This window comes from Pogona vitticeps, chromosome 13 (genome assembly GCF_051106095.1).
Source record: "Pogona vitticeps strain Pit_001003342236 chromosome 13, PviZW2.1, whole genome shotgun sequence".
NCBI classification, from domain to species: domain Eukaryota; kingdom Metazoa; phylum Chordata; class Lepidosauria; order Squamata; family Agamidae; genus Pogona; species Pogona vitticeps.
Window position 1 is genome coordinate 20,591,826 of NC_135795.1, and position 17,581 is coordinate 20,609,406.

At 48.4% G+C, this 17,581-nt stretch overlaps 1 protein-coding gene across 4 annotated transcripts; it reads left to right on the top strand.

Moving 5' to 3' along the window:
* The first annotated feature begins 6,258 nt into the window (after window positions 1–6,258).
* ATF7IP2 (activating transcription factor 7 interacting protein 2) lies at window positions 6,259–17,402 on the top strand. 4 transcript variants are annotated; one of them, XM_072982671.2, is made up of 13 exons: window positions 6,259–6,372; window positions 6,680–6,803; window positions 7,295–7,955; window positions 8,497–8,618; window positions 9,445–9,576; window positions 10,635–10,706; window positions 11,701–11,831; window positions 12,605–12,672; window positions 12,793–12,846; window positions 14,375–14,439; window positions 15,421–15,475; window positions 15,831–15,931; window positions 16,846–17,402. In XM_072982671.2, the coding sequence occupies exons 2-13, from the start codon at window positions 6,756–6,758 to the stop codon at window positions 17,245–17,247; spliced, it is 1,911 nt and encodes a 636-aa protein (XP_072838772.2). In that variant the 5' UTR covers window positions 6,259–6,372; window positions 6,680–6,755; the 3' UTR covers window positions 17,248–17,402. The 4 variants fall into 4 exon arrangements, with proteins under 4 accessions (XP_072838772.2, XP_078237440.1, XP_078237441.1 ...); XM_078381317.1 differs by having other exon boundaries at window positions 6,266–6,803; window positions 7,295–7,485; window positions 7,594–7,955; XM_078381314.1 differs by having other exon boundaries at window positions 6,265–6,803; window positions 15,834–15,931.
* Window positions 17,403–17,581: the final 179 nt, after the last annotated feature.

Below are 17,581 nucleotides of genomic sequence, written 5' to 3' on the forward strand. Positions count from 1 at the left end.
ATGTTCACAATGGCTAAAAATCGCATTGCGATGATCGGTAAGCGTTTCGCTTACCGATCTTCGCATTGCGATGTTTTAAAAACAGCTGATCGGCGGTTCCAAAATGGCCGCTGGAAAAATGGCCGCCCGCAGCGTTTTCGCGCGGTTTCGTCGCATACCGGGCGGCAAAAATGGCGGCCGTATGGAGGATTTCCGCATAGAAGTGAGTTTTTCCCCCATAGGAACGCATTAAACGTGTTTTAATGTGTTCCTATGGGGTTTTTAGTCCCGCATAGCGACGAATCTGGATAGTGATGATTTTTTCAGAACGGATTATCGTCGCTATGCGGGGCACCACTGTATTTGGATTATAAAAGGAAAACATTACAGCTGGGATGGATGGCTTACACAGAACCATAAGAATTACTCCCAGCAGAATAATTTGCCCACTTCTAGTCCAACTGGTTAAACAAGAAAAAGATGAAGGATGAAATATCTTACTCTTTAAAATAAAATTTTAAAAAAGCAACAGCAACAGCCAAAGAATTTAGCCTCATTGGGAGAGGAATGATTTAATGCCATACTAGCCATCACACTTGGCAGGAGTGTAACTTCTAAACCTGCCTTCCTTCCCTGTTTTCACTCTAGGCAAGATCAGATTATGCAGCTGGGTCGAGAAAGGTCTTTTGCTGTCTCGTGTCTTTTAATTAGAGAGAAACAGGCCTGAATTGGTTGGCCCTGAATTACAACAAAGCATACTGTTCCCAACTAGTCTTTACCCAAAAAAAAACGCAGCCAATTAGAGATTACAAATGTTGTGGAGATGGGTATAAATTTTGCACAAAACTTCTAGACAAGGACAGGTGACACATTCCCAATGCACATATGCTCCCTTCTCAAAAGTTATATTGCGTGAGGGGGAGAGAGCAAAACGTCAGGAAGAACCTTCAGAACATGCCCAAAGAGCCCGAAAAACCCACAACCACCACTAGGTCTCAGCCATGAAAGCCTTCGCAAATACATTAAATGGAAACGATTTAACAAAACCCAGATTTTCCCTATAGGAGTAGAAGGGTGGGGGGTTCACATCTCACAAGATGGGAGGACTAGAAAGGTGCATGGATAGGAGGACCGTGTTTCGACTGAGGATAGCGGAGTGGATTGATCTGGCGTCTGATTTTCAGTGCAGGTGTCGTTTCAGCCATACCTATTTGCTTTAATGGAAAGATTGAACAAAAGGAGGGGGGAACCCCAGACACAAGGAAGGGGATCATTCTCTCCACATGTTGTCTGCTTTGGCTTTTAAACAGAAAATATTTCGAGGGAAAGAAGCAGGGCGAAACAAACTGAATATGAAGCACACCCACACAGGCGGCGCCCGCTTCTTCTTCTTCGGAAGCCCTTGACTTCTCTCCGCAGTTGCAGAATTAAGAGGCCCGGCCACGGCTCAGAGACTGGCTTCAAGTCATCTGCTTCGCCACCTTGCTTTTTGCCTCTTGGGGCAGTCACTTACAAACCTGCAACGGTTTGCACGCACTCTGCAACAGATCTCTCCTCGCAACAGTGCGCCAAAGTTACAAAAGACAAGCTCAACTCACTAGGGACCAGTTGGCAGAGCTGGCTAAAAACCTCACCTCCCCCCCCCCCCCAGCTCTGGTGCCAACCTGCTTATTAGTCACGGAGGCTCTTCTAGGGGGGAAGGCAGCGAAGGGGGCGAAGATCAGAGCTTGGAAGTTACTTTTCTTGGTCTACTGGTCCCAAAATACAACTTCTCAGGGGTTCTGGGTGTTGGAGCGAAAAGGAAACCACCTTTCTTAGCTCCAGTCTGTATACCTGGGTTTCTTCTAATTTAAAGCTTAGGTGTTGACACTCACCAGGGACAAAAAAAATATATCACTGGGTTTATGGCCTCCATAAGGACGGCTCATCTAAGGCTGGAAAAGGGTGTCGCTCCAAGTCTTCTTAGCCTAAATCTCCAATCAGTCCTAGCCAACGGTGGTGAGTTAGGGCAACTATCATTCATAAACATCTAGTGGTCCCACCATTGCTCACCGTTGGTTTATATCATTGCTAGCATCTCGTTGTTCAGACATTTTTCCGGCATATGTTAGAATGCTGTGTTGCAATTACTTTTTCGGGCATTAATTACCTATAGTCAGGCCTTGTGAAAAAACTATGAAAAGAGTTTGAGAGCCTAGAGAGAGCTATGACCTGCCATTTGATGCCCTGGTTGTTGACCTAGATTTGAAGTGGTTCTGTCAGCCCGTAAGGCAGAATTTGTGAGATTCAAGATGGTCATTGAAATAAACTAAACGGCAGACGGATCACAACACTCTGTTTAGGAACCGATTCATTTTTGCAATGTGTGTGGCTAACCCCAAAATTTCTGGTTAACAACAAAACCACAGCCAGCAAATGGCCGTAATGGTGAAAAAGAAAAAAAACAATCAGAAACGAAGGTGAAGCTTCACTGACTGACATCTTAAATAAAAACATTTCTCTTTGGGGCTTTTCCCCTCTTGTGGAAGGTTGTGTAAATTTTGTTTTGAACAACCAATTCGCACAAGGAGAGGGAGGAGGAGGAGACAAGCTGTCATGATACCTGGCCAGAAACTGAGATGGTACCAAGAGAGAGAGATTACATTTTGTGCTTTCCTGTTTGTCCATTTTAGAAACACGAAAGGAAATAACAGTGTGGATTTCAACAACAAGAGAGGATCACAGAGGAGAACTCCGTCCTCAGGGGAACTACAGTGTAAGAGCGCAAGATGACGAAAAGAAGAGCCACCCTAATTGCACCAAATGAATGAACCAATCACCCGCGGCAGAACAGAGTTGGCAATGAGACACAGAGATACCGCCGCTTAATTGAGCCTAAAGCTCTAGATGGCGCTGATCTCTTGGCTGGGCCGACTCTGGTTCCCATAGCTGGGAAAGCCCGACAGCCCCCGAGGGCCAGATTTGACGTAGGCATAACTCTAAGGGGCCACCTTCTGGGGATGGACAGGGCCAGGGGGAAAAGGATAGGACAGAAGGCCCTGTATGGACCCAGGGATAAACTTGGAAGCATCCATTCTCGATGGGGGATTCTGTGATTTATAGTGTGAGACCTCCCATAAGGAATGGCTTCTTTGATTTACTGTACAATGTGCTTTTCTCCCAAAGGCAATGGCCCAAGGCCACACAGAAAAAAAACAATTACAGGAAAGACTCGTCCAGTGTAGTATTAAAATGCAACTGAACTCAAAATATCAGCACCAGACCAGTAACTGAAAACTGGAAACATTTCAAGGAGAAACAGCCAGCATTCTTGGTGTAAAAACAGCTCCGCTCTCTGCAGCTCATTCAACTGCCAAATGCTTGCAGGGAGAGAAAGATATTTCTTTTTTTCTATTGCAAGGGCTTAGATTGGCTTTTCCACTTTGCAACATTTCCCTTTGGCTTACCACAGCTGTATACTTCACAAAAATCACCACGGTGTTCTACCTTCCTGTTATTTTGCTCTGTTATTGTACACGGAAGCAGAGGAAACTAGACTTTGGTGGCTGGTTGAATTGCTGTTTATTTGAGCGTTCTTCTCAATGCCCCATTCAGCAGCCATTTGGAGAAGAGAAACTAAATTATTTCACGCCCATCTCATTCTTTAAGCAAAGTTAAGCTAGCTGCCCTCACTGCGACCACAGCACAATAACAACAATAATCTTAACCTTTCCCTTTTGCATTCAAAAGTTATGCATCATTGTGGAAAGTATGATGACAGCTTCTTAATATTTGAATCAGTTTGCATGAGAGATTACTTGGATCCTTACAACAGTCCTGACAGGTAGGCCAGTGTGATTATCCCTAATAATTTTGTTTTTAAAGGGGGCAGTTCCAAAGAGAAAGCCCTCTTTGAGTCTGTTTTAGCAGAAAAGAAAACAGGGAGGGGGTGTCAGGGCAACTCTAAAACCTCTTCAGAACTTTGATGTGCATTTTTATTTACACATTATATATAGAATTTTTAAATTAAAAAACCCACAGTAGATCCCACCAACACACCCACACACAAATATGCAAAATACAAAGTAACACTGGAAAACAAAGCAGGACACTTTGGCTTCTGTTGAAACACTTGGATACATCTAGCATACCATCTCGCTTGCCGAAGCCTAGACACAAAGGGCCTTATCCTTTAAGTCCCAGTGAGGAATTGATTTCTCCGTGTTGCTTTAGGAATTTTGGGTCTTCCTCCCCCCCAAAAAATCTAGACACCTGTCGTTAAGATAAATGTCCGTGCAAGGAAATGAAAGCCTGCTGCCCTCTTATACAGTGAAAACAGCTACAGTACTTGATAGTTCAGCTAGCAAGCTGTTACTGTAGCCCTAATAAAAGAAAAAGACCACAGTGTGGTTAAACGAAACAAACTCCCAAAGGGCTGTTTCCCATTTAAAATCCTGGCACCAACCCTAACCCTGGCACCAAGCTAAGAGAGAGGAGTTCCCCAAACCAAGCTGCTGGAGAGTGCACTCATGCCTTGGCCTTTCTGGGAATTGGGCTTCTCCAGACAGAAAGATTGGTTTCTCTTGGCATGTTCCTCATAGGCTTTGCAGTCAGAAGGGTTTGCCCTGGAGAGAAAGAAGGGAAGCAACCCTAGGGCTCCAGCAGAGTGGACGTGGGAAACCTCCAGCTCTAGCAAAGTAGTTTCCAGGGGAAAATCCCAACCCTGCAAGGTAGACACTTCGTCCATCTGTCTGAGCTAGGGGACTTCCAGACATCCCTGAGAAATCAGGGGAGATGAGGGGGCCAACCCTACACCCTCGTTCCCCAGCTCTGAGGCAGAGTCTTTAAGCACGAGCAGTTTTTCAAAAGCCCAGCAAAGCAACAGGTCTGCTAAAACAGACTCAAAGTAGGCTGTAAGCTGCCCCAAGCTTTTTTCTGCACCGGCGTCTCTCTGTAGTACCAGGGGGCTGAATCCAGTTCTTGACCCCAGCTACAGTAAGACCAGTGCCCCTTCAAGGAACTGGCCCTTGTGAAGTCAACTCTCAAGGAATGTGCTGCCCCGAGTAGACATGGTCTAGAGGGGCAGGGTAAAAATCCAATAAACAAATAAAAAATCCCCAGCGCTGCTCTCATTGGGAACCATCAACGAGATCTAATCCTCTTTTTTTAAGATCAATTATTTTTATTCAACACAACCAAGACGAGAGCAATACAAACTTCCAGTGCTGAAGGAATAATGGTTGGTTTGACTTTTTTTTTCTTTTTTAAAGTAAAGTGCCTTAACAAGTTGGGATTTTGTGCAAAGTGGAGTGAAGCCCAAAGAAACAAAATCCAGAGCAGCGATATACGGCTTCAAAATCCTGCTCTCCCACTGGTGCATTTGGGAGCCAAAATCTGATTCCCCTCTTGACCTCCAGTGGGTTGCCAAAAAGCACATTTCCTCCTTTGGAGCCTGGAAAAGGTGCCTCCAGGGGACTCCAAGACCCAGAATCCCCCAGCAGTGCAGGAGCTCTGGGGATGCCAAGTGCTGTAGCCCCCTCATCCCCCAAAAGTAGGGTTTTAGTTCCAAACTGGCTTTGTTTGGGTCAATGGAGGCAGAAAGGCAAAAAAAAAAAAAAAAAGCAGAGAAGCAAAATGAAAAAAATAAAAAGCAGGCCCCAAAAGAGCCAGTTCAGGCTTCAAAGTAGATCTGAGTTCACGATGGTGGCTTTCCCTTCAACCCCTCTCTACAAACCGTGGCCTCCCCGCAGCGCAAAAAAAAAAAAACCTACTCCCCTCATTTGCCTCTTTCCCTCAGCGCACTAAGAAGCTTCTGGAAGACTATATAAAGTATGACGACGCCCACTAGGCACGCCCCTTCTCCTCCCCCAGCAACAGGCTGCCAATAGGAGCGCCCGCCGGAGCGACCCCGCCTCTAATTAGAACTGAGGGTGGGGACTTGAGCCTCAGCTGCAGACGATTGGCTAGCCACGCCCCAGAGTTCTCCAGGAAAGCGGAGGAAAACCATCCCTTGAGGGCAGGGGCGGAGTTGCCACCCGTGATTGGCCGAACAGCCGGACTTGCTCATTGGGGCACCGAAGCCGCGCCAATAGCGGCCAGAGGCAGGGAAATCCCTCGTTGCTGAGTGGCGGGCCGGCTCCACAGGACCCGCCCACTGAGATTCTGGCGCCGGTTTGTTTGCTCTCCCTCCCCTCCCCTCCGCCTTCCTCTTCCCCCCCCCCCCCGGCCAGTGCGGGCGCATGCGCAAAGGAGTCCTCGCCTTCCCTGAGGAACCGCCTCGGAGACTCTCCCCCTCCCTCCCTCCCTCCCTCCCTCCTGGAGGTCGCCAACGGCTTCCGAACCTTGGCAGCGGGAACGTTCCACGGGGCCGGCAACGGATACCCGGCCGCGCCTGCGCAGAAGGCGGGCCGCCCGGTGAGGCGAGGAGAGAAGAGGCAGGGCGTGTGGGGATTCTGGGGAGTGTAGTCCGAAGCGGCAGAAGGGGGGTTGTTGTTGGGGAAAGGAACCTCCCTCAAGCCCTGGAGGGGAAAAAAGGGAGCCACCCCCCCTTGAGACTTTTTTGGCTATTCGGCCGGACTCCAACTCCCATCATCCTCACCCTGGTGGGGGCCGGGGGGGGGGGGAGAAAGGGCCCTGTGGCAAACTTTAGAGGCTTTATTTGTTTTGCAGTTTTAAAACTTAATGGGTTTTTTTGTTTGTTTGTTTCATACTCATTGTGCAGTGCTTTGGCAGCTTTTTTACCGAAAATGACAGCCTAGAAAAAAAAATAAACAGTAACCTGACGAAGAGGGTGGAAAATGGATCAAAAGGAGGCCCCTGAAGGTCTCTTGCCAGAGAGCAGGAAGGTGAGGGAGGGAAGGAAGGAAGGAAGGAAGGAGTGGATCCCTCTTTCATGTCTTTTATGCCATTTGTTGGGAGGTCTGTGTAAAAGGGCTTGTTAGTAGACTGGGGGGGGGGGGGAGATGAGGAGATTATTTACCCCAGCAGAAACACCCGGCCTCTTCTCTTTTTCTGCTAGGAGGAGAGTGATAAGCGAAAGTGGAGTCTACAAAAATAAATCTTTTCACCTTCACAGTCCCACAAGGCTTTTTCCCCCCCCCCTCCCCTCCCTTTGGTGGTTTTGCCACCACAGCTTCTCTTTTCTGCTCATACAGTTCATCCCTGTTACCTAAGCACCCTTGCCCTATCATCGGGACAGGTCAGGCGTCAGCCTCTGCTGCGCTGAGCTGAATTCAGAATTTCATCTCCTCAGTCAGTGCCAGTGGGCTGATCCGATCTGTAACGGGCCCTGTTCTGGGTATTGTAATCTTAAGATGCCGTTTTGTATTTTTGAAAGGTGAAGATGAATCCAGGCATGGATGCCAGGAAACCCTTGCGCGCCAGGAAAACGATGGCTCCAAGCAGCCGCAAGCAAGTGGATGCATTGAACGAGATGAAGAATAATTGTGGAGCAGAAAATACCCCAAATGATGCAAAAAACCATCATGGTCAGTTGCAAACGGTTGAAGCACACAGCGTGGTTCAAAGGTCTGTGACGGGACTCGGTTGCAACTCCAAAACAGTATTCCCTCCTCAAACGTTAAAAGAACCCGTCACTAATTTAGTTGTGAATTCTAAAATCTGCATTTATAATAGATGTCAAGAAGCATCCAAAGATCCTTCATGCAACACGTGTACTACAGACTCTGAGGTTAAGCAGCTTTTGAACTCCGAGTCTTTGCAGGAAGTATTCTATAAGTGGTATAGACAAGAATCCAACTGCCCCTTGATTAAGCCCGTGGAGGTACACTTGGACTCTGCATCTCTTCCCCAGCTTCTGGACTATTCAGACAAACAACTTTCCGGGGCTGCTTCCAGCAGTGCCCTCTCTGTCCTAAGGCTGGCAACAGAAACAGAGGGGGAACATGCCAGCCAAACTATGCCAGTGTTGGAAGCAGAAAGTGCCACCTTCCAGTTGCAGAAGGAAAAGGTTCTTCCACATTCTACCAAAGCATCAGGTAAGCACATTTATTTTACCGCTGCAGTTTATACACTGCCCCATTAGTGCCGGAGCACTATTCTGGGTGGTTTACAAGGATTAAAAGCAAGATTACACAACAGAACACTAAAATATAACACAAAAAGCAATAATGTGGCCAGAGCCACATTAAAAAAGAGACAGTGGCAGTAGCAAATGATTCCAGAAAAGTGGAACTGGAGGTGAATGTGTAACCCTGAACCCTTTGTAAAATTGTACTTGATGCTCCTGGAGACATGGCACAGTTGCATTTGGTGGACCCTAAGACATTGCATTCTTCAGCAAGGCTTGGGTGCTTCTTATCTCCTTGTGGTCTGAGCATTTGTAGAGAGGGACAAGGCCACGTCTTTCTTTTCCAGTCTTGCTGGATTGGTAAACCTGTTGCAAAAAACTGTGCTGGGTTTTTCTGACAAGTTAGAAGGGAGAGTACATTTCCACTCAGCGCCCATGAAATTTGTTGCCTTATGTTGCTGAGATTTCCCCAGCTCCATGTGAAAATTGTCTGTCGTGCTTCCTTGAAGATGACACCAAGAGGAAGAGGGGAAATTCCGAAAGCAGCAATGGCGCCTCTTCCAAGTACATCAGAACATCCCAGGAGGGTAGCAGTAGCATCTCTGATAAGACACAGTCTGGGTTGGCAAAGGTAAATGGCTGAGCTTGGTGTAACAGCTTTGTTTTTCAGGAGTTTCCTATAGCTGTTCGGTGGGGCAGGCGAGGATGTTGCTTTGGGTGGCAGTGAGATAACAACCGAAATGGCTTTCAACGTGACAGGCTGTTTAGAAAGGGGGCTTGGGGTGAGCTTTCCTGTAGATCAGACGTAGCACTGAAATGACTTTGTAACTTGCCTTGTTCACCGTCAGCTTTGCGTAACTACGACTGTTTTTCCTTAATAGCTTGCCTCAAGCCCTTCTGGGGCTGGAAAAACCTCCAGGTAATGCTGGATGCGGCAGAGATTCTGTGCTGAGGGTCAGGATTGGGGGGGGGCGATGGTCCCACTTGATGGAGCCTCACCAGGTCCAAATAAACTGTCAGGATCCCCAGAAGTTCCCATCATGCAGCAGCATTCTTTGGCGGCCTTTCAGAAATTGGGCTCATTTTCTTAGGCTGCTGCAGCAGTCCGGGAATGCCCTGGGGTGGAAGATTCTTCATACCCACCCTCTAACGTTGCCTGCCTCTGGATCCGAGGATGAAAAACTGTCTCTCACCATGGTTTTGGACTGTCCTTAGAAGTGCAGTAATGAGTAGAAGAGGCAGAGAGATGGCGAATGAAGGAAATAAAGCCAAGAGTAAAAAGGAAGGAGCCAGATCTGATGACCCTGTAAAAAAGCAAGGCATTTAGGGTAGCAGCTGGTCTACAAGAGAGAGGATTAACACACTTTGCTACTAAGTATGTGGGTACCTTGTATCTTAAGAATTGTATCTTGAGTAAGTGTGTGTGCGTGTGTGTGTTCAATTTCTCATTTCTACAGATCAAGTGTTTTATCCAAAAGCAGCTGGATGCTTCCACAGAAGAATTAGAGCACCGTATACAAAGTTTAAATGAGCGCATCAGTCACACCCAATGCCTTCACAAGCATGGAGAGATAGCAATGAGAATCATGGTAAGGCTGTGTTCCATGGAAAGCTTGGCTTCTCTTTTGTTGTTTGGCCCCTGATCACAAACTTCTCAATGGGGGCAGGCTGCTGCTTCCTACAGCTTAAATGTTCTCCCTGTCCGTTTTTGCTGGCCTGGGGTTATGGGTTGGCCTCACAGATTCCCCAGCAAGGGGAACTCACTGGTGACCCTGTCTGGAACCCCTCTGGCGCGCTGCCCTTCTTTCCCATCATGCCTCCTCCCCGAACACTTCCAGGCAAGCAAGCTGTGGCAGGAGGAAGGAAAGGGCCCTCCTTTGCTCCTCTTTGCTCTCCTTCTGGAGCAATTGGGTCCAGAAGGACAGGGCGAGCGGAAGGCCGGGAGCCGGGGCAGAGCGGGCGCCAAGTGAGGCTGGGTCTCTGCAAAGCCTAGAGCCAGAGCTGTCTCGACAGCCGTCTGAATCTTGTGTAGAAACGATCGTCTGGATTGGGCCAAGCCTGGACTGGAAGTGAGTTTTCACATCTTCCAGAACTCTTCATTTGGTGTAGATGTTATAAACTGGGATGGGGGGGAAGGGAGGAGAAGAGGAAAACCCAAAAGGTTTGGGTAAACAGGTTGGCTGTGGCACTTAAAAGCATCCTGCAGGCAGAGGAAGAAGCAGACTGTAGGGCATCTTGCCCCTCCTTTAAGTGCCGTACAGATTCCTTCATCATCTTGGCAAGGCCGTAGCTTCAACCTTTCTACTCTTACTTCTCTAGTCGCTTTGGTGGGAAGTCTGAGAGCTGCCCCCGTTTTGAAATCCTGCCTCTTAAAGTGGCCAAAGGATGCCTCAAAATGGCCAGGAGGATTTTTTTTGCAACGTGTGCTGCCCTTGTTTCAGACAGAAATCACTGTGGTGGGTGACCTGCTGTGGTTTTCAAAACTGGAGTCACTTCCCCATTGTTTCTGTTTGAGAAGCTTGGACCAGAAAAATCACCCTGAAACGCCCATTGCATGTTTCCCCCTGCCTGAGGGCAATGGGGACCCTTGTGTCCCAAAGCTTTCCTGCAATCTGGTGCCCGGCCGACTCTTCTTCTTTCCTTCCAGAACAGAATCTCTCAACTCGAGATAAACGTTAATAGACTGACTGAATCCCAGAAGACAGAAAAGTTCAGGAAAGTAAGTTCCGATTCGGAATCTGGCACCATAATGTATCATGACACACCCAACCAGACAAGCCCATGAAGCCCTTTGCCCCGTGTTGCTGCCTAGCTGCAGCGCAGAACAAGTGTGTGCACCTGACTGAGACCAGCTGGGCGCCCTTTTCCCACTGGCCGAGGCCTGGGAGTTCAGTGGTTTCCCTGGGAGAGATGGTCCCTCCCTAGGCAGAGAGGCCAGCTGCTTCACACTATCGTTGGGCCTAGGGTTGCTCTGCTTTGCTGTTATTTTAAATGGGGTGGGTGGGGCTTAAAAGGGTGGACCCTGTCTTGGCATCCTGTTGATCCCTAACCCATCCCTAGACCTAGATCTCTTCAGGAGAGCTTGATGTTCTCACCTCCTCCTGCCTGCCCTTGAGGTCACTGAGGGGCATGCCACCGAGCATGGGGAGTGGGAGGCCATGGTGGTGGAGGCAAAGGCCTTTGCACATTGCCCTGAGTGTTTCTTAGTTGAGCTCTGACATCACGTGCAGGGACACCAGGCTTGGGGCGGGCATAGGCACCTCAAGACACCAGAGGGAATATGCTGGTCCTCCCACCTCCGGCAAACATACGAAAGGGCACTCTGATCTTAGAGCTAACACTCTTCCAGCCCACAAGGACCAACAGTTACCCTCTATTCTCCATTAATTGGGCCCAACAGCACTGCCCCTCTCACGTGCGATTTCACCCACCGTGCTCGCACGACTCTGCCCTCCCCCCACTCCACTCTCGTGCAGGGTTCATTGCGACCAGAACCAAAGGGGCTGAAAACGATCACTGTGGGTGCACAGAGGAGGAGGAGGAGGAGGAACACTGCACAGAGGGGAGCAGAGTTGTGCGTGTACAGGCACGCACCTTGATTGGGCTTTGGTGTGCAGCGTTGTGTCCAGTTCTGAGGACTGTGTTTCAAGAGAAACATAGACTTATCCGAACAAAGAAGTGGGCAAAGAACAACCTCCACCCTTTCTTGCCAGGCTGGTCTTCATCCACAAAGCAGAGTGTTAAATGCCGCCCCTTCTCGTCCTCGTGACGCAAGTGGCAAGGTGGCGCCACCCAGCAAGCCGCCTTCAAATCAGTGTGAAACCCTTTCTAAACCTGATGAAAGGTGAGTACCCAGAGACCGCCGTTGCCCTTGTTCTGCATGTCTCTGGCTGAGAAGAGCAACCGTACCTGAGCGTTCATAGCATAACATTCATAACAGGAAAGGCAGCACCAATTAACCCTGTCTTTTGGGTTCAGGGCTCTTAAAAGTGGCTAAAAGACTGGATTTCTAGAGAGTGAACTTCTCTGTGGTAGGAACTCACTCCGTGACTTGAGACCAGCTGTTCCCTCGCAGTGTTGCTGATGGTAATGCTACCTTGTGGGGTTGTTGTGAGCCCCACACAATTGTACGTGCAAGTGTTGAGGAAGTGTAGCATAGATGCATAGTAGTTCCACTGCTACCTGGAAAATATTATTTCAGAACAGAGCAAACAACTGTAAATCATTTAAAAAGAACAAAAAGTAAACCGTGGCCCTTTGTCCAAATTTGCTGGGGCCTCCGACGTTCCTTCCCTCGCCCAGTGTCTAGCGCGCTAGTGGTGCGCTATCCGTGCTGCAGTCCACCCCCTCTGGAGGAAGGCCGCGCCGGGAGATCTCTGCGCCTGAGGACATGGTTCTCGCATTCAGAGTGCTACATCTTTTATGACTTGCATCATTAATAGATCGTGTCAAGGAGAGGCTGTTTATGCATAAGATAACAAGCGTCCAGGAAAGTGTAAAGAGAACAACTTGGGGCATTGTGCATTTCTTAAAACTGGGAGGGATTGTGCTATTTTGTGTGTCTGTTTCATCTGTTGAGGCTGCTGCTGTTCTTCTAACTCTGCTTTGCCATCTCAGGTCTGATGATGTGCTTTGCCTTGGTGAAGTGAGCAGAAAGTCAGACACGCGAGCCCTGAATCCTGCAGGTACGGAAGACTGAGCTTTTCGTTTCCTTATTTGCAAAGGCATGTTTCAGCCGTGTGCGTTCAAGAAAGCCTGCTTACTGGCACTCAGTCCCCTCTCTTCTCTTTCTCTCTGTCTCTCAGTGCAAAAAATCTCAGTGCACCAGTGGGAGGAACAGACGAGCTGGAGGCCTCCTGGTACGTCTTGGTTCAAGGGCCTGGCTTGGTACCTCTGTACAAAGCCATCTTCATTTCAAACCTGGTGACTGATGATTAGGTTCTCTGTTATGTATGCTTGTGGCTCACAAGGTCATTGGTGTGTGATCCAGCAGAATTGCAGCATGAGTAGTAAAATGCCAGCAGGCAAACCTGTCCGTTCTGATCTTAGGCCCACCGTTGAGCCCTTCACAAAACAATGGGCCAAGCAGTTAACAGGTACCTTTGAAGAGAAGGACAGTTGGAACCAGCAGTTAGGGGGCGTCCCTCCTCCAGAGCTGAGAGTTTATTTTTTATTTTTTACTTTAAAAAAAAAAACTTTTTCACGCTAGCACGCCTAGTTGCCGATGGATTTTGGGAACTGTGGTTCTTTTTTTAAAAAAATGCCGGAGATTCCTGTTGAGTTCTCTTTGTCTAGACGAACCCTCCTGTCCTCTGTCCCCACATGTAAAATAGGCCTATGGCTAGAAATGGCCTAAGGAGGAAGGGTGACAGGACGTTGGCCCATTCAAATCAACGTAACCCTTAAAAAGAGGCTGCCCGCTCTGTTTTGAAGAGTAGCATCCTGTTTTAAAGAAGTCAGTTAACTATGGTGTCCCTTTGCCTTTGCTCTCTGCGATAACATTAATTATGGAATACTGTAGTTTTAAATTAATTAGGAGAATTGTGCACTTTCAGTTTCCTTCCTGTCTTAGACGCGAGAGCCACCACCAGCTGGCAGTCTGTGAGGATGGCCCTAAAATGTTCGTTGTGTGACTCAACAGTCAGGGCTCTTCCAGCAAGCGTAAGGATGATGCTTTTGACAGGCTTAGTCCTGTTCGACCAATGACAAGGGAAAGAAATTCTGGGCAGGTGCTGAGGAAATAGACAGTTCCTAATTTTGTCTTTAGATCACACAAATAAAAAGTCTTGCAAGAAACCCGGCCCCCATTCCATGGTTTGTTGCCAAATCCCTGTGATGACCAATTAAAGAAAAACATTTCTGTGGAATAGCAAAGGCCTGGTCCCCAGGAAGCCTCCGGTCACCCTATGTGGGTGTCCCTGGGGTTCCCCAGGAGTCTGCCAGCTGTCACAGCCAGTTGCTGCCTTCTGAATCTGGTGCTGGAATCCACCCAGCCAGCCAGCCAGCCTTTGAAGTGGAATGGAAGAGTCTTGAATCCTGCCCCTGCAGGAGTGTGGATGTGGGTTTTTTTTTCCTAATGGGGGATGTGGCATAATATAATTCACATATTTGGTTGGAGATTTTAAGGATACTCTAAATTGTCTTAGCTAATGGTGCTTTGGACCAGCATGAATTTGACCCAGCTCCAGGAGGCAGTGGAAGACAGGAGGGCCTGGCGTGCTCTGGTCCATGGGTCATGAAGAGTCAGACACGACTAAACAACAACGTTTTGTTTTTAATACATCAAAATCATATTTTGATGATAATGTCTTAGTTTATTGTGATTTTAAGTATTTGTGTGTGTGTGTGTTTTGTTTATCACATTACACTTCTGTCTTATCCTCTTAGATATTCAGCAGAAGGATGGTTCTGCAAACTCAGACACATTAGACAAAACGCCCTGCGACCCCAAGGTCAGTTTCTAGAATTATGTATTCCCCCCCCCTTTAGCATAATCCATGTTCCAGTTAATTTTTCCTCATTCTGTGATGAAAGACTCGGCATGAGGAATGGCTGTGAGGTGTCCCACTTTTTGGGATGTTAGAAAACATGTCTTGATGACTTGCTGTTCAGCCCATGTTGTCCGTGGCGTTTCAGGTCTCAGTGTGCCTGGCTGCTTTTTTAATCTTTCCATAGTGTTGGAAAAGCCTGGATTTTCAAGGGGGTTAAGCCGCATGAATCCCACTGCAGCAAAACCAGCAGGGATTCTTGGCACCGCCCCTTGGACACTAGCATACTCCTGCTGCTTTGTGTGGGCTGGGTCTGCCTGATTGGTTATCAGAGAGAGGTTCTCTGGAGCTGCCAGCTTGAGCCCTTAGTTCCTGGCCAGGAGAGGATTGGGGGCTCCCTGACTCTTTAGACCAATTCCAAGCAAAGTTGGCTGGACGGGAGTTTGGAGAAGGGGCCTGGAATCCCTTAGCGACATGAACATGGATGATTCTGGAGTTGGGGAGCAATCCCCAAAAAAAGTTACTTTCCCCACCTCTGATAGGAGGCAACCCCTCTTGCATTGCAGCAGCCAGGCTGCAGAACTCAAGCCCCCTGTGAGGTCTTATTGTCTGGTTTTTACTGTGGGTTTTTTCCCCATTTTAAGTGAGTTTTTGTTAAGGTCCAGGAAACAACAGAAAAATAATCTTGGAAAGGACCTTTTTTTCCTCCCAGCAGTTGTGTGCCACCAGAAGGAATGATGCATCTGCTTTGTTTTGAATTTAGCTATGCTTATTCCAAATGTTTCTTACTTTTTGCCATATATAATGTGGAATACAAAGGAATATCCATCCTGGAGCATTGCAGGCAGGGGGTTGGTTGGCTGAGGACCCTAAACCTTGACGGGCATTGAGCAGTCATTACCATCATCTTGGGATAACTCCAGTGTCAATTATGTTCTGTTTTAGTTGCAGAATGTAGTCTTGATTGACTTAACTGATGAACAGAGCCTATTTCCTAAAGGTGAGCCATTTTTTAAAAATCTTAGTTAATTTCTTGTAAATGCTCATTACATTGTTTTAACATCCATCAACTGTTTCTTTGGGGAGAATGGTCCAAATGCTTTATGACAAAGTGAGAACCCCACCCCTAAAAGGTCCTAAAAATATAGGCAGAAATTCCTCCTGAGCACAGGTTCACAATGTTCTGTTGTTGTAATATTACGTGTATGTGGCAACTTCTTGAGAATGGCCTGAATGGTGGTTTTTCCCCCCATCAGGGTGAAAGCAACAGGAGCTCAGCTTGCCTCTGTTTTTAGAAAAGACATGTGAAAGGTGGCACAATGTTTAAAAGGGGGCCTTTATGTATTTTATGTCAGCAGGCCAAGAAACAGAGAGAAGGGTTCCCGCGCAGGGAGCGTCAGCACCCGAGAGCCAGGCCCCGGGCCCGTCCCAGTCGGCCTCCCAGCTGTTCCATCAGGTATTTAAGTTTGAAACCAAGACCAGAGAGGCAGACGGGACTGGGTGCCAGCCCAGCAGCATTGGGTGTGGACGGGAGGCATCCGGGCCACCATTTCCCTCCGGTTGTGAGAGGGAAGCCATGTGGAGACCCAAACAGGCATGGCGGTTGGCAGCACAAGCACAATGCTGGGACTTCCTCCAGAGCAGGCGTGCCCAGCAGTGCCCGGAAGGAGGGCCACAGACCCTCCTTTGCTGTTGAAACCCAATCTCTGGCATCTCCAGGGAGAAGGATCCGGCTGAGGGGAAGACCTTGGACCACTGCTGGCCCGTGAATTGGCTGCCCTGAACTGAGCGGTGCACACGGCCAGCAGGCGGCGTCTGTTGTTCGCATGGGCGAGGGCCACGGTCACTGCTTTGCTGTGACGAAACCATGCTTGGGAGGAGGGCTTGCCACAGTTTTCCCCTTGGAGCAGCAGGGACGGAGGTTCTGATGACCTTCTCCATGTACTGTTTCTGGCTGGTTGAGCCATTCTCCCTCGTGGGAGGAACCAAGCAGGAGGAGCCCTTGCTGAGGTGCCAGGGCCAGTTCATTCACTTATGTCAGGTAGCTGTCATGGCGTACACAGGCTATTTCTAGAGGAAGGCATGGCCAGGAAGGAGCAAAATTGTTTGAGCCTGAATGAGCACAGGGAACTCCTTTCTCACAGTATCTTCCCATTCTTCCGTAAATGGCTTTGGAACAGAACACCTTGTTGTTTTTTTCCAGAAGAGCCTAGATTTTGGTTTGCCTCTTTTGGTACATACGTGGCTGCTTGGCCTGCTTCTGCCTGTGCAGAAACCGGATGGAGTGCCACGGAAATATTCTTCGACGTGCCCAGGTGTGGCTTGCCCTTTTTCTCTTGAGCTTGCTAAGTGGAATGTACGCTTCCCCAGGTTTTCGAAGACTTTTCCCACCTCCCTCCATTACCAAAGATCCGCTTGGAACCAGAGCCCATGGATGGATACCGAGGGACGCTCCCGCCCGTCAAGCTCAAGCTCTGCGTAGGTCACGTCAAGAACCCCAGCGGCATCGGCCTCCAGTGGAACGTCTGCCAGGCGGAGCCGAGGTGTGCCCAGATCGAAAGCTTCCACTTGTTCATGTGCCTGGAGCAGGGCAAGAACAGTGTGCCAACCGACTGGATGAAGATAGACCGGATCAAGGCTTTGGACCTGCCCATGGCTTGCGTCTTGTCTGAGGTCCCGGATTCCGCTAAGTGTTACTTCACCATGCAGTCGAGGGACATCTATGGACGTTACGGGCCCTTCAGTGACATCCAGTCCATTATTCGGGCATAGCTCCACAGGAGGAAGAGAGACCCTTTTCTTTCTTTTTTTCAAAATAAAGTGCCTTACAAGTTGGGATTTTGCTCAAAGTGAAGCTGTTACAAAAGACATTTCTAAACTTCTCCCTGCTCCCGAAAGCATACATTAAAACAGGTTTCTTTCAGTGATGAGCCTTGTAACCTTCTAATTTTTATTAAGATCCATACTGCAGCCACGGCAGCTGGCCGAGAGGCCTCGCCAGCCATGCAAACCCGAGCTTTGGGGTCCTCTTGATACCTACCAAAGTGTGGGAAACTCTCCATTCTGCATTTTCTTACAGGAATACTCTGGGCCCAGTGCTGTGTGG

Excerpts from the sequence above, each read along its gene's own strand:
- ATF7IP2 (XM_072982671.2), top strand. The coding sequence starts at position 6,756 with ATGGATCAAAAGGAGGCCCCTGAAGGTCTCTTGCCAGAGAGCAGGAAG. Across the intron at positions 10,707-11,700 it reads AGACAGAAAAGTTCAGGAAA|GCTGGTCTTCATCCACAAAG; the intron begins GTAAGTTCCGAT and ends CTTTCTTGCCAG. Across the intron at positions 15,932-16,845 it reads CCTCCCAGCTGTTCCATCAG|GTTTTCGAAGACTTTTCCCA; the intron begins GTATTTAAGTTT and ends ACGCTTCCCCAG.